This window comes from Alligator mississippiensis, chromosome 1 (genome assembly GCF_030867095.1).
Source record: "Alligator mississippiensis isolate rAllMis1 chromosome 1, rAllMis1, whole genome shotgun sequence".
In the NCBI taxonomy this organism is placed as follows: domain Eukaryota; kingdom Metazoa; phylum Chordata; order Crocodylia; family Alligatoridae; genus Alligator; species Alligator mississippiensis.
In genome coordinates this window covers 230,837,898-230,853,660 of record NC_081824.1, presented here as the reverse complement: position 1 = coordinate 230,853,660, position 15,763 = coordinate 230,837,898, and the positions used below count along the sequence as shown (strand labels likewise).

Below are 15,763 nucleotides of genomic sequence, written 5' to 3'. Positions count from 1 at the left end.
TAGGATCCCAGCAAGATAAGCATCCAATTTACTCTTGAAGGTGTTCAACGTAGGTGCTTGAACCACCTCCGATGGCAGGCTATTCCAGAGAGACTAGAGGTAATGGGAAAGCAGGCCAGGAGATGGTATGCCATCGTTGGGGGATTGTCTGGCTCCACATCAGTTTTTAGGATGGGGGTACAGTTCTGCAGCAGCAGAAGTGATATGAAAGGGTTCCACGACTTTAGAGCATTTGAAAACCACTGGATTAGCGTAGTGTTCTATACAGATTATTGTCATACTTCAGTTCTTCCAGGGTGTGGAATAAAATTAATAGCAGAGTAGTGAGGGCACATGGAAAGCATCAGTCATCAAGCAGTAGTCCTTGTGCAGCATCAGGTATTGAAATTGCTTTTGCTGAAAGTGGGAATGCTGGACAGGACCCTATTCAGTGTGTGAAAAAGTCTGCAAATGCAAATCTACACAAGAAGGTGACAGGCAGCAGTAGCCTTTATTTAATGTCTAACTTGACTGATGCAAGTGAAACATAATTGGACTTGCTGCCAGCATTTGGAAATGAGTGCTAAAATGCATATCTTCCAAGCATCCTTCAAGGATTAGGGGTAAATTTTGCCAATTTTTTTCACTTAAATATGAATACTGGGTATTCACAGTGAATACCCTCTTACTTGCTTCTTATAGTTTCATAGTAGCTAGGGTCAGGAGGGACCTGAACAGATCATCTAGCCTGACCCCCTGCCACAGGCAGGAATGAATGCTGGGTTCACAAGACCCCAGACAGGTGATCGTCCAACCTCCTCTTGAATTTGCCCAAGGTAGGGGTGAGGACCTCTTCCCTAGGAAGCTGGTTCCAGATTTTGGCCACCCTAACTGTAAAATATTGCCTTCTGATCTCTAACCTAAACCTATTCTCCATCAGCTTATTACCATTGTTCCTCATCACCCCAGGTGGTGCTGGGGAGAAAAGGGCTCTACCTATTTGCTGTTGATCTCCCCTGATGAGTTTGTAGGCAGCCACCAGGTCCCCCCTCAGCCTCCTCTTGCTGAGGCTGAACAGGTTCAGGTCCCTCAGTCTCTCCTCATAGGGTCTGTCCTGCTGCCTTCTCACCAAGCGGGTGGTCCTCCTCTGAACCCTCTTCAGGCTGGCCACGTCCCTTTTGAAGTGCGGCGCCCAGTACTGGACGCAGTACTCCAATTGCGGCCTGACCAAAGTCGCATCGAGGGGGAGTATCACCTCTTTGGACCGGCTTGAGATGCACCTTTGGATGCATGACAAGGTATGGCTGGCCTTGCTGGCTGCAGTCTGGCATTGGCGGCTCATGTTCATCTTGGAGTCAATAATGACTCCAAGATCCCGTTTTGCCTCTGTGCTTTCAAGAGGGGAACTCCCTAGCCTGTATGTATGCTGTGGATTCCTTCTCCCAAGGTGCAGCACCCTGCATTTGTCTACATTGAACCCCATCCTGTTCTCATCTGCCCACTTTTGTAGTCTGTCTAAATCTAGTTGTAGCCTCTCTCTCCCTTCAAGTGTGTCCACCGCGCCCCACATCTTAGTGTCATCAGCAAACTTGGACAGCGTACTTTCCACCCCCTCGTCCAAGTCGCTGATGACACTTCTTGTTCTGCAGAGAAGTTAAAGGCCAGTTTCTATTCCACTTAGTAGGCATATGTGTGATCCTATTCCCACCGTGCTTTGGTCCCTGAAAACCTGTGAATACAAAAGGTACTTGGGTTGGTGCATTTTGTTATCTTAAGGTATGTTACAGTAGACAAGCTAATGTATTTTTTGGTTCTTGAAAAGGATAGAATTGGATTGCATTGTGGCAGCTAAGTCCACTTAAGCACCTAATAGACGGAACAGGATTTGGCCTCTAAGTATTCAGGTGCTGGGAGGACATTAGTAGGCCTCCACATTCAGATCACCATCCAAAAATTTTGCTGCATCTCTGAATTCCTGGCACCTCTGTGGCACAGAGTTCCTCCTTTTTATGCTGTCTTCCACCTCACTGGGCTCCCTTTCATCTTGGTTTGCCTTTTTTTGGGCAGACGGGGAAGGAAGACTGGCACATATTCCATGCCCCAACCTCTGCTATTCAAGGAAAGGTCTGTTAGATTTGTTCCAGCCCTTCCAGTATATGTAAAAAGACAAGCTGGTTCACCTGTCCTTCCTCTCTTCCATGGCCCATGGGTATAGCACTCTCCTAGAGAATTTAATGTCCATTTTTTCATTCCTTTTTCCTTTTCCTGAAAGCCTCCTGTTTCTCTTTTCACCTTCCCACTATGTTCTTTGCTTGCATCATTCTGTTGTTCTACACCCTGAATGTGACTGGAAAAGCTCTCCCTCAAATTAGACTGTAAAACCAGACAGGCACGTTTCACTCTCTATCATCCACTATCAGCAGACAGTTTATATGATTTTTTTCCAGCAGCGAGGACATTTTAAATGAATCCATTTTGGATGTATGCTTAAATACTTATAAGGTTTATATATAAGGTGTATAACTATACTGTCATTTTAATCCAGTGTGCATTTGGGGTTTAATTCCTTGAGTGTTCTTTTTGTAAGGATTTCTTGGCTAACAGAATGTAACAGATCTTGCACTCAGAGTATATAGTGGCTAACTTCCTGAAGGCTATCAAAATACTTCAGTCTAATGCACCAGATTTACATACCCACTACTGACATGCAACCTCTAGGGTGAAACAGAACAGCTGTTAACAGGGTTGGTTTTTTTCTCCTGAAGATATATATATGCAGATCTCATTAAGATGAATACAGGTTATACAACGGAGTTATGTGGGAGGAGAGAGCTTTCCATTGTGGCCTAAAGCAAGCATTGCCTTGCATTGTATTGTTGCAGTTTAAGCCAGTCAGATCTATTGGTGAAATTGGATTAAGGAAGGGATAAGCATTCAATCTGTAAATTGAATGGAGCAATTTTCAACTATATATATATTGTGGAACACTAAAAGGAAGTTATCACTATAGTATTTTAAGTCCTAGTTGGACTCAGAATTAGGCAGTTTTAAAAGTGTTCTCTGTATCTCTGTATGTATTGAAAACCATCAGTTTAAAATATACTTCCACTGCAGAAACATGTTACCTCTCTTTTCAATGTCTGTTCTTTTCAGCAAATTCTTTATCTAAACTGAGGATCAGGCAAATGCTAAGAGCCAGATCCTACTTTAGCTAGTAGGTACCTAACTGGATTTAGGCACCTCAGTTCAATCCTATTTTACCCTGTCTGAGTCCTTGAAAAACGTAATGCCTCCCCCTCCTTGCTGTTTTTTGTGACTTTGTTTAAAGGCAAAGGTGATGATGTGTTAGAGAAACAGATGCATTAGTGGATTTTAGAGCTTTGCACAGGGTGGAATAGGACTTTACTTGAGCACTTAACAGGTAGAGTAGGATCTGGCCCCAAGTTAGTAATTGATAGAACAGTAGAAATGTGACTTCTAACATTTTGCTGTATTAACATGAAAACACATCAGTTATAAAGTGCAAGGAAATATGGAACATTCCTTCTCTTCTTTTTTCTGCATAGACTATTGCACAGTGGCAGAAAGCTGGCTACCAAGACATGCCCGAATATGAAAACTTCAAGCATTTGCTGCAAGCCCCTCTGGATGATGCCCAGGAAATCTTGCAGACTCGGTTCCCAATGCCACGTTATATTAACACAGAGCATGGAGGCAGTCAGGTAAGGCAGAAATTGTCAGTGAGTGATTGGTATGCTTGAATAAAGGAAATTCCAGTCATGGCCTAGAGCTGCTTTTTTAATAGAAAGGTTGCATTGCAAAATGGCTACCAGCTTTTCCCTCAGCCACTAAGCTGCGAGTGGCTGTGAAAAGCTTAACACTGGGCAGTGCTTTTCCTGCTTGCTCACTAAGAAAGAAGCTGACAGTCAGTTTTCAACACAGCGTCTTCATACTAGTCTGGAAAAGAAAATTGGCTTCTGTGCTTAAGACATGCACCTCAATTTTGGAGAACTTATTTTTGGGGAAAAAGGTGCATGCGGTTTGTGGGTAAATGATTTGATTATGTATCAAGACATTGTTTTTCACTCAGCCCGAGTCCAAATGGCCCTTCAGTTTCTTACCTGCAGCTCTTTGCAGAAAATGTTTCTTCTGCTGCAAGCATTGTATATATGTTAGGAAACACTATGTGACTCACCAGTCGTATTTTCCCGTTGGACTGCTTAGATATTAACCAATGAGTTGGAGTGTGTATAGGAAGCTGTCACTCTTTGATAAACATTGACTGTTCATGTGGTTCCTGAACCAGTCAAGACTGTGTCACTGTAGCTCTTCTTTTTGACTTTGTCTTTTCTCCTCTGAGAGGTGACAAATAATTGCTCTCTTTCAAGTTACTAGACAGGTCCTAGTTAGTCCCATTTTAGTTAGGTATTCATTGTATAATATCTGCAACTGACTCATTTGTTGCTGGAATAGGAAAATAGTAGTCACTATCCAGGGTCCAAATCAGTGATATGGTGTTGAATGTCCTGGTGCGGATATTCCTGGTTGTGAGTCTCCAGAGCATTCTTCTCGGCACCTAGTGCAGTGCTTCTCACTTGGAGTGCTTTGATGCAGGGGCTGCCATCTCAGTGGCAGCCAGGTAAAACTATCCCCCGCACACTCCTGCTCCATTAGGACTCTTTTATTAGCCTTTTGCAGGCAGGAGCTGGCTTGGCTGTAACTCTTCCCAGTCCAGCCCCTCCTACGCTCCTTCTTGCAGAAACAGAAGTGAGTAGGACGGTTGTCCTGTAAACCTGTTTTCATGAGATGCATAGGGGGCACCAGACCAGAAAGAGCTACACCATGAGGCAGCTGCTGCTGTTTTAAGCTGATTAGAAAGCCCTAATGCAGGAGGAGCATGTGTATGTAACAGCCCTTCCCAGTTTGGATTTGCAGCAGGTATGCAGGGAAGTTTTATCTGGAGCAGCAGCACCTGGTTGAAAAGCACTGAAATAAATTGAAGTTCTCAGCCAGTGGTGTCGCCACATTCAAACAAGTGGTGGAGAGGTGCCATGACTCTGAAAAGGTTGAAAACCACTAGCCTAGTGGGAACATCAAAGTGAAAACACTGTGGTACTGAAGATCTCAGCCACCATCGCTTGGTGCAGCAGAGGGATGCTCACCCTCAAAGAAACCTTTTTGGTTTTTGTTTTGAAATGGATGTCATGTTGTCACATTGTCATGCTGAACTGACCCAGATATGCAGCAGGGGAGGGAATGAGCCCAGGAGATGGAACTCCTTACCAGAAGGATGGGCTTGTGGCCTGCCTTCCACAGCAGTGCTAAGCATATCTGCCACTAGAATGCAGAAGATTGCCTCTTTTAAAGGAACTGAAAACTTGAATATATTAGCAGAGCAGGTTCCTTTGTCCCTTGTGGTTCATAGTAGTTTAGAGGTCTGTTCATTATTCTACAGGATGTGCTAGCATTCAAAATAGGAAGTCTCTTGCCTACTCTTGTTGCATTTTGAGTCATGTAATACATATGCTGTGGGTGTCTGGGAATAAAGAGTTTATTTTAGCTTTATCCACCTCTCATTCTCTTCTCTCTCTGTAACAGCTGAATAATAGCCACGTCAGATAGCAGCAAATGTTGATAACCAAAAAAATTCAGTCAAATTTAGCTATTGCAGCGATCAGGAGAAGAAAATCATTGCATTGTATGGCTGCTCTGGTGATACCCATAAACAGGAATTGGATTGGAACATTAATAACCAAGTTAAGTTAGAAAATCCTCTTTAGAAAAGTGGAGCAATGCAGGAACTAATCAGACTATCTATGATGTTGGATCCTGAGGCAGCTAACTGATCTTTATTTTTAAAATTACTTTTGTAACATCTTGTTTTTCTCATAGGCTCGGTTCCTGTTATCAAAAGTGAACCCCTCACAGACGCACAATAACCTCTATGCCTGGGGACAGGTAAGTTATGGAGACCTATTTGTGTTTGAGGAAGAAACGAAACATATACATTCTCCTCTCCCATTCTGTTTCCTTTCTGTTTACATGTTGTTAGGGTGATGAGCAATAGCTTGCTTTATTCCCGTGGGATGTGTTACATCCATCCTTCTGCCCTCTGGCTAGCAGCTTTCACAAATGTTCATTTTTTGAAGCCTAAAAATCTGTAATGCTTTGTGGTGGGAGAAACAAAAGTTATTTCCCTGTCACAGTGGAGCTGACAATAACATTGCTGGTTGGTGGCTGCAGTAGTCGTATTTTGAAGCGAAAAATGTGCAGCCATCAAAGAGCTAGACTTTTCTTTAGCACCTCAGTGTGTACATCATTTTGTTCCTTTATGGTCACCATCAATTAATTAGAATGGAACAGCTAAATTATATTGGCAGGGAACAACTAAATAAAAGCAATTGGGATACTCAGGAAATTTTCAAAACTGGGTTTCTGAAGTGAAGCTCCTACGTTATTTAAGCTTGTTAATAAAAGCAGTCTGATTGTTAGCAGTGCAGAGCACCCACAGCTCCTATTGACATGAATGCAAGCTGAAAGCCCTCAGCAGCTCTGAGAAACAGGCTTTTAAGACTTAGGATATACCATGAAAGTTCCAGGCAGTCAGCTACAAAAACTTTCGTCCACTATTTTTCTAGATTGCAGCTGGCATATTTTGGTACTATAGACTAAAAATAATAGTAAAATCTCCAGGTGCAATTATAACTTAGTGAGAATATGGCATACTGTGTCCAGTTCTGGGTGCCACACTTTAACAAGGATGTGGTAAAGCTTGAGAGAGTCCAGAGAAGAGCCACCTGTATGATCAGAGACTTGCACAGCAAGTCATATGAGGAAAGGCTGAGGGATCTGGGACTCTTCAGCCTGAAAAAAAGAAGGCTGAGCGGGGACTTGGTAGCAGCTTACTGCTACATCAAGACATACGTCAAGGGCTCAGTGAACAATTGTTCACCAGGGCACCCTTGGGGAAAACTAGGGGTAATGGTTACAAACTCCTGGAAGATTGTTTTAGGCTCAACATCAGGAAAAAACTACTTCACAATTAGGGTGCCCAGACTGTGGAATAAGCTCCCTCCAGAGGTGATGCAATGACCTACCCTGGAAATCTTCAAGGGGAGACTGGATGGTCACCTTGCTGGGGTCACTTGAACCCAATTGTCTTTCCTCCTTGGTGCAGGGGCTGGACCTGATGATCTGCCGAGGTCCCTTTCAGCCTTACAATCTATGAATGGTTGCTTGATTTTTGGGGGTCTTATTCTGTCCTTCCTTTTTTATTTTTTTGTTGCATCTTTGGGGCAGGGATACAAATTATGTTTCATAAATAATAAAATCTCTTTCAATAGTATAGAATTACTTGCAAGACCAGAATAAATGGAGTTTTGTTGGTACTATTGTTGTGTGGCTACACACACACACACACACACACACACACACTCTCTCTCTCTCTCTCTCTCTCACTGGAATTTGTGTGGCTACACACGCACACACTCTCTCTCTCTGGCTAGAATATGCATATGGTTGATTAGCATTGGGCACAGAAACCTAATTTTCTTTCAGAATGACCCTTCTACCCCTATTCGTTTTTTTCTCATCACACATTTATTTCTATTATTGCAGGAATCGGGGTCTCCAATCCTAACGGATGATGTTAGTCTCCAGGTATTCATGGACCATCTGAAAAAATTGGCAGTGTCAAGTGCAGCATGACCTGGATCATAACAAGGACATAAAAAGGAAAGAATTAATGGGATCATACTGATAATTCAATAGATGTGGGAAAATGTATTACCTGTATTTTCTCACATATAACACATGATTTCCTCTAAATGTAGCCCCCCATAATTGGGGTGCATATATTAAGCAGGGAAGCTGTTTTTCTGCCTGGGATAGAAGCACCCTACTTTAAATCCTGCTCCACAGTGCAGCATCATGACTATTCAGGCAGCTGAAGAATTCATTTGATTTAATGGTCCATTGTTTTTTGCTCCACAGGTGTTAACAGTTGTCTCCTTTTTTAATGGTCTTTATGGTCTTGCTAAGAAAAGTCAAACTGACCTTTCTTAGGGCAATTTTATAGTCTACTAGCTGATCCCATTAGCCCAAGGAGGAAAAAAAGGGTAAAAGTCACCTGAAGACTGGGTTCTTCCCCTGGGCTATGCAGTCATATAACTGGAAAAATCCATTTTTCTTCATTCTGCCTTTCAAAAACAGGGTATATATTATATTTTGGGCCATGTTGTATGTAAGCAAATACAGTACATTCCTTTTCTTCTTCGTAGGCCACAGCTTTCAACTATTTCATGAAACAAATACTGGAGGGGAGCTTTGTACTGAATCCTTTTAGATGTTAATTTATTTGTATTCCATTTGTCTGTGTTCTTTCTGATCTACATTTTTCATACATTGTAACTTCAACTCCAGGATGTTTTAGCTTATAGAAAACTTAATACAGCTTTTCACTTAATTGTAACAAAATGTATTAAAACTATTCTCTTTTAGCAACTCTTTTGGATAAAGGAAACTATATTGATGAAAGATAAAATTAGTTAAGGCAAGCATTAATATTTAGTGCCATACCGAACCTGACTCTCAGAGGGAATTAAATCAGTCTTCTAGTTCTTCCAGTAAATTTTCAAAAGTAAACTAGAGTTGTGCATTCAAGTTATTGAAAAGAGAGAGAATTTCAGTTCCTATTGCCCAAGCAATTTCATTAGTGATTCTGGATCTCTAAGCACTGAGAATCACAGAATGCTTTCCAACAGAAGGTGGGTGCAAAAATGCCTACCATTTTGGTATGCATTTGGGGGAGAAGGGATGTGCATGCTTGTGGGAACACACCCAGCGTGTGCATGTGTTTCCCTGGGGACAAACAGAAGTGTCATATATTGCGCCATCGCTACTTTTCCTCAGGCATGCCCCTGTATGCGTGTTGTGGTGAGCTGCAAATTGCACCAAGTGGGGCAGGGGAAGCTGGAGCCAGCATCTGCATTGGCCCCAGCAGCCTTGCCTGGGGTCCCCTTGGGGCTGCAACAGCAGTGATCCAGGTGCACAGCCTGGCTGGTAGCTGGAGTGTGGCTCTGGCTGGCCAGGCTCTAGTTTTGCAGGGTGTATGCTGCAGCCACATGCTCCCCACCCCTTGTTTTTAGATACTGGGACTTCCTGGTATTCGATTTCGCCCTTCTGCTGCAAACATGGATTTGCAGTGCCTCAGGAGGCTTTGAGGTGCTGCAAACTACACGTTCCTGTTCCTGGGGATGCAGCCATTACAGGTTTCAAGTTAAATTTGGCCCTAGTGTGGAGAATTTACTCTCCACCACATCAAAATTGCACATGATCTACCTTCCTTCTTTGCTTGAGATCTAAAGATGACTCATTACTTCATCATACAAAAAGACTCACACCTGCTACTCTCAACTACCAAAGTCATGTTGATTCAAAGCATAGGGGCTGTCTAAATTGCTTTTAATTTCAGCCCCGATTTTCATCTAAATAGATTTGTGTACACATCTTCTCTTACAGTTAGGCTCACACACTGTATTGTAGCGGAGACCAACGTTTTTGCCAAGTGTATCATAAATTAGTTCCACATCCTTCCTGAGAGTCGCTCGAATCCCTTTCTCCTGCCTGACTGGCTGCCTTACTTTATGCCTGATCTGCTGCTCTGTTGTTCTGTTCCCTGCCCTGTCTGCCACTTTGCTGCCTGTCCCCTTCCTAGTCTACCACACACATGGGTTGATCTGCTTTACTGCATGTAAGCCTTCTGTTAGAGAGCAAAAATTCTTGTTCATGATACAATAAAAAGTCCTTAGACTTATAACTGTATCAATGCTGTCTGTGGTTTTGGAGCTCTACTCCTCAAAATAGTTGAAGTGAGGCAAGAATGTTCCTATAACCAAATTTTAAACCTTAGTTGTGGTAAATATAAAAATACTCTGTACAACTAGCTTCTGATATATAACATCTCATTTTAACTCGAGTCACCCTCTTGCAATGCAGTCTGAAGAATGACTATAAGAGCAGCATGTACGCCCAGGCTTTTTTTTAAGATTACATGGTTAATCTTCTGCGTAAAAACATCATTTTCCCCCATTCTTGCAGAGTCACCATGAACCTTTGCAGTTGAACTGGGCTCTATTCATTTTTCTCAACTGCTACTGCCGTGAGTCTGCAGGCCAAAATAAGCTCTCAGCTATAGCACTAACCCAGTTGCCATCACTACTACCCTGTTATCTATAGTAGGAGTTCTCAACCTTTTTTTCCCCAAGGCCCCTCTGTGGAGCTGCCATTGCTCCCTGCACAGGAGAGAAATGGCCTGGCTCCCCAGCCCTGCCTGCATGGCCCTGGGTGCAGCAGGCAGGGCTTGGCAGTGAAATATCCTGGGACCCCACTCACCCGAGCAGTAGCAGCATAGAGCTTTGCTTACCTGCAGTGTCACCCACAAGATGGAGGGTGTGGGGTGGGCCTACTCCTGCCTCCTCCTCAGGGCTTGCCTTAGTCCCAGGGGAGCCAAAGTGGCTCCTCCCCATGCCAGGCTGGGTAAGCTCCCCAGAAGCCTGCTTGTGGCCCCCAGGGGGGCTGCAAACCCTTGGTTGAGAACCACTGACCTACAGTATACCTAGACAACTTTATTTACATTTTAAATAAAGGGTAGGGGTGGGTGTTTTTCTTTCCACATGAACCTGCATATTTATCTTTATGCAGAGTGCTTTACAATGTGGCCTATTCCTTCCCATCTGTAAAGAAGCTTGTATGCTGCTGTGAACAATACCTAAGTATCTTTTTCATATAGTCCTTCCTGGTGCTGTTGCCTGGTCTAGACATACTTTTTAATTTGTCTTTTAATGTAGACTCTGTTCCTTTGTTTCATTTTATTGCTGCTTTCTGGAGAAGCTCCCCAAGTTGCTTGCTGTTTACCCATACCAGGTTATTTCAGGGCATAAAGGTCTTGCACACCAGGCCTTTTGGATTTGAATCTGGGTTGTGATTCTTCAGAAATTGCAGGACTGTATATGTCCACAGAGTAACATGGCTGTCCCTTGATCAGTTTCTATGTGTTGGCATCAGCATCCTCATGAGAGGCCAAGAATGGAGATCTACCACAGGCAGAGAAATGCCATTTAGGTTGAGGGCACTCGACCTAAATCAGTGATTACTGTAGGGCTGGTCTGGGCACAATCACCAGGGGTTAATCATAAAAAACGAACAAACAAGAACAACTTATAAAAGAGCTGGGCTGTTTGTTTGCCTACAGTACCTATATTTCTGCTTACTTCTGTCGAGGACTTTCAACCTTCAGACATGGAATGGAAACTCCTCCCTACCCTGCATCCATAGGTATCACCCCTGTTATAACAGATGATGAAACAGAGGCTGTGCAGGCCAAGTCTTTGGCTAAGGTGGTGTTAAAGGTCAGAGAAGTAGGGCTGGAAGGGCCCTCCATAGGCCATCTAAGTCCAGCCCCCTGCCTCAGGCAAGATCATCAATACCCAAACCATCCTATGCAATCCGTAACCAAAACTCTCTATATAAAGACAACCGTCAATCCTGATACAAGACAGACCTGACACCCTACCCTGCCTGGGGTAAAGCAGTGGAACCACAGCAGCCAGTGCCCTGCTTCTATGAAATGCTATCAATATACACTCAGGAGATCCCAGTTAGATGGCCATAAGCACTTACTACAGAGGAAGGCAAAAACCCCACAGCCTTGCCCATAGGGTAAAATCTCCACCTGACCCCAAATATGGAGAGCGATCTGACCCCGAGTGGACAGGCAAGCCCCTCTCACCAGGAACCTCTGGCTTCGGTCCCAGCAGGAGCACTGGGCCACCCTGAAGTCCCCAGCTTTGGCTGCAGCCAACACCCGGTGCCTCTGAGAAAGGGCGCGTGACCCGAAGCTTTCAAATAACCCTAACCCTAGCCCGCACAGAGCCTAACCGCGGCGGGACAGGGCCAGGCCTCCTGGCTGCGTATCGCCCACAACGCGCATGCACGGGACAGCGGGGCCCCCTCCCTTCCTACCCCGGAAGTCTTTCCGCGTTTCCTCGCCTCGAATTGGCTGCACTGCTCGGCCAGTAGGCTCTGCCGTTGTTGGTGAGTGGGCGCTGGGGGCCGAAGGCAAGATGAACAAGGCTAAAGCTGAGCTGTGGAGAAAACGCTTTGCCATTATGTACGCGCTGAGCTCATGGAGTCTGTTGGGCTACGCCCTCTACTACTACCGCGTCGACAACTTGCCCCAGAGGAAGCCTAACGGTATGGACCCCCCCCCTCCATTCTTCCTGTCACGCATGCGCAGCGGAGAGAAGTTTCTTATGTATGGGGGGGTGGGGGGGGGTGTTCCTTTCCCACGCATACGCAATAGGAAGAAAGAACCCCGCCTTCCGCAGCGTTTGCGTAATGGGGGTGGGGCGTTCTGTGCTCATACCTCTCGCGGGCTTCTGGAGACACGTGTGCTAGGCGCGGGGTGGGGAATGGGAATGGGAATGGGGAAGGGCCATAAGGCAGGTGTTCCTCGGTTGTATTTTCCTTTTTAAAAGCTTTTCTGCCTCGCAGCTTTACCATTTGGATAGCAGGCAGAGTCCCTCAGCTGCAGTAAAGGCAAGATCAGGAGTTGGGGCTGGTTGTCGCCTTATCATCATCCTAAGCCACCATTGGCCTAGGTCAGGGCTGCTCAACCTCTAGCCCACTGGCCCAGTGTGGCCTGCAGAGCCTTGGTATCCTCCATGGGTCAGCAAATTTGGCAGTGAGGAGCAATGGAAGGGCTACGTGGCTGGATCCAGCTTTGCCTGGGCCATGCAGGATTAGGGCCAGGCCCTGTTCCTGGCCCAATCCTCCCCATCTCTAACACGTGTCCAGATTGGGGTTGCTGTGCCCTGTCCCTCTCCCACATAGACAGATGGGTTGTACACTCCCTGCAGCCAGCTCGGGTCCCACTGACTGCTTCCAGTCTGTGAAAGGACTTGGTGCTACCCATCTGATCTGCAGGGTGAAAAGGTTGGGCACCACTGGTCTAGGTCTGTATAAACAGCCACCTCAGTAGCTAGCCCAAGCAAAACTCAACGGAGAATGGTAGCTCTGACAAGGCAATAAGGAGAATTGTGTATGCTGCTAGTTTAGGGCTTTGGAGGTGAGAGTGCTGGGGACAAGAGAGTGGCCTTGTGAAAATGAATGCTGCTTTACTTCCTTGACTAGGGAAACCTGTACGCAAATTTGCTCAGGTCCCTGGGTTATGCTGCAGTGTAAATGTGTTACGATTCATCCATTTCCCAATGTTGGGATGTATGAGGGTTTTAGAAATGAGTAGCAATTTTGAAATAAAACTGTTTTGTGTGTAATGATCATTAACTAGTCCAAGTCTTCATTGTTTCTTTACATAGTTGTAAACGCTGGGTGTGTTTGACAGTAGCCACCATTAGTATTCCTCAATGCGCACAAAATGGGTTTTATTTTAAACATACCATTACATTTCTGAAACACCCTTGTAGATAACCACAAAAACTGAATAGAAATGTAGCTACTTGGATATTCTGATAATATGAGCAATGATGTAATGGAAAATGTATGGGTGGAACTTTCTCACTATAAAGGATTGACTTGTTTTTGGGGGGGGGTTGTTTTTTTTTTTTTTTAACTCCACCAGGTCCGGACACCAAGCAAGAAGTACATCATTATAAAAACTAGCTGGGCTTTCACGTAGTAAGAACAGTGGACTATAAACAAGGACCTGAACGTTTTCCGTATTTGAAAGCATCCTTTAACGTTACTGATGACTCTGACCCAGAGAAGTAATGGATTCTAGCTGAAGAACAGATTTTGCCCCCATTTGCTGTTAAAGTCAAGAGCTTCACATCTCAAATAACAATGGATAATTTAAATATGGCACATCTCTTCAACTCCACTTAAACCATTGTCTGAGAATGTCTCTGTAAATATTAATGTGATTACATAGGAAGTTTCTAAACTAGTTTTGATTTTAATGAATTTACATGTCACATTGCATCTAGTAGAGAAACCTTTTCACTATTATGATTAGGCCTGGGTGTAGCAGGAGTAGCAGTTTGGAGGTAGTTGCCTTACAGAATTATAGCACCTGATATGGAAATTGGAGAATGGGGAAAAAAGTAGTACGATTGCCATAATTAGGCAAATATTCTTGATTGCTTTTTTTTCAGGAAACAAGCCATTAACCTGTCTTAAATACTGTAGGGGCATAAACCAGAGAATATTAAAAACATGAGGTCTTGAGATGTTTTGTGCTTACCCAGCTAGTCCTATAATTCAAAGCCTAAACTCATGTTAGCTCTGATGCTGACCCAGAATTACTGCTTTTTATTGCAAATAGGTATTGCTTAAAATAAAATAGTACTTTTTAGTAAAATAGTACTTTTCCTGAAAAAGCCATGACTTGATCTGTATTTCATATGTGGCATAAAACAAACAAAAAAAGAATAGCAACATGTTTAGGGAAAGAAAGGCCTTCAAAAGGCGTTACAAAGACTAGCAAGTAGTTGAAGATTTCCATAGCACATAAGGCTTATTCACAATCACCATCAGCTTCTTTCATGTAACTGCAGGTAAGAGAACTCCATGAATGTATTATATTTCAGAGTAAACAAAAACAATGCATTTACTCCTTGCTGCTTTGTGAAAAGGTGAATGATGAAGAGTAAATGAAGACTTGAGAGGGAAAACTTATTAAAAAAACATAGCCTATATGTAATAAAAAGCATTTCTGGAGCTCAGCTTTTCAAATGGAGGTTTGTATTTCAAGAAACGAGTAAACCTTGGTACGAAATAACCACATAGAGGACACTGGTCCTTCTATTTGGTTTGCTAATGAAATGGCTCATCTCTTTTCACAGAACTGACCAGATCAAGCAAGTCAAGGCTTTATTCACCTTTCTGCTGTTTTAGGATGGACAGAATCAACTTGAAATGCAGTCATTTAGAGGGGGAAAAAAATGACAAGTGGTTTCAGACACAACATTTGACCCTAGATTCCACTGCCAGATTTTGTGCTTTGATACTTTATCCTCTCCACATTTTTGTAACTCTTTAGTACATAATTGCTATCAAAAGCAAATAAGGAAATTGGCGACATACAAAGTGCTGTCAAAAACACACGCCTAAAAATATTTTTCAGATAGATGTGATTAAACGTGATGTGTTGGCAAAACTTTATGAAGGATTTCCCTCAAACTTTTTATCCCTCTGTGAATGTTAGATGTGAATGCTCTGTGGAAAAGTTACTTCCTGCCTTCTGAAGACACACAATCCATTAGTTCCATGCTGTTTGTCAGGCCTTGCCCCTGTACTCTAAGAACATCTTCTTGCTAGTCTGATACATTTCACTTTCCAGGATTTTGTACTCCCACCATCTCATTCTCTACTTAGAGTTGTACTTAGAAACCTATCTTTCAAGTGACCCATCTGCCACCAGGGTCTGTGCCTGGGCAAAAAAATAGGTAAGTCTTTTCTCATGGTAGTCTGAGGTCAGCTGAAGAATGAGCCTTTGTTTTTAGGGTAGGCAGATCTCTCATGGGGGATGAAAAATCAGGTTTAATCGAGGCTGATGTGGGTTGTTAGAATAGGTAGGTAAGCCTACAGCCCAAAGGAAAGTGACAACAAAATTACTATTTTCAGAACTCTATGGCAAAAATGGCCAACTCTGCAGTACTGGTTGAAGAATTATGTTTTGTGGACTATTCAGGGGTAGTAGTATAGTGTTATACATAAAGCCCAGTTTAATACTGGAGCCAGAGTGTTAATGAAAAAGAGAAATCAC

General features: G+C 43.6%; 1 protein-coding gene across 1 annotated transcript in view; it reads left to right on the top strand.

Moving 5' to 3' along the window:
- Positions 1-15,159, top strand: part of SEC23B (SEC23 homolog B, COPII coat complex component) — a 34,770-nt gene extending 19,611 nt beyond the window's left edge. The window contains exons 18-21 of the mRNA XM_006259547.4: positions 3,546-3,701; positions 5,872-5,937; positions 7,597-12,231; positions 13,619-15,159. Of these exons, the coding sequence (XP_006259609.1) occupies positions 3,546-3,701; positions 5,872-5,937; positions 7,597-7,686 (312 nt within the window). The 3' untranslated portion in view covers positions 7,687-12,231; positions 13,619-15,159. The remainder of the gene's footprint in view (positions 1-3,545; positions 3,702-5,871; positions 5,938-7,596; positions 12,232-13,618) is intronic.
- Positions 15,160-15,763: the final 604 nt, after the last annotated feature.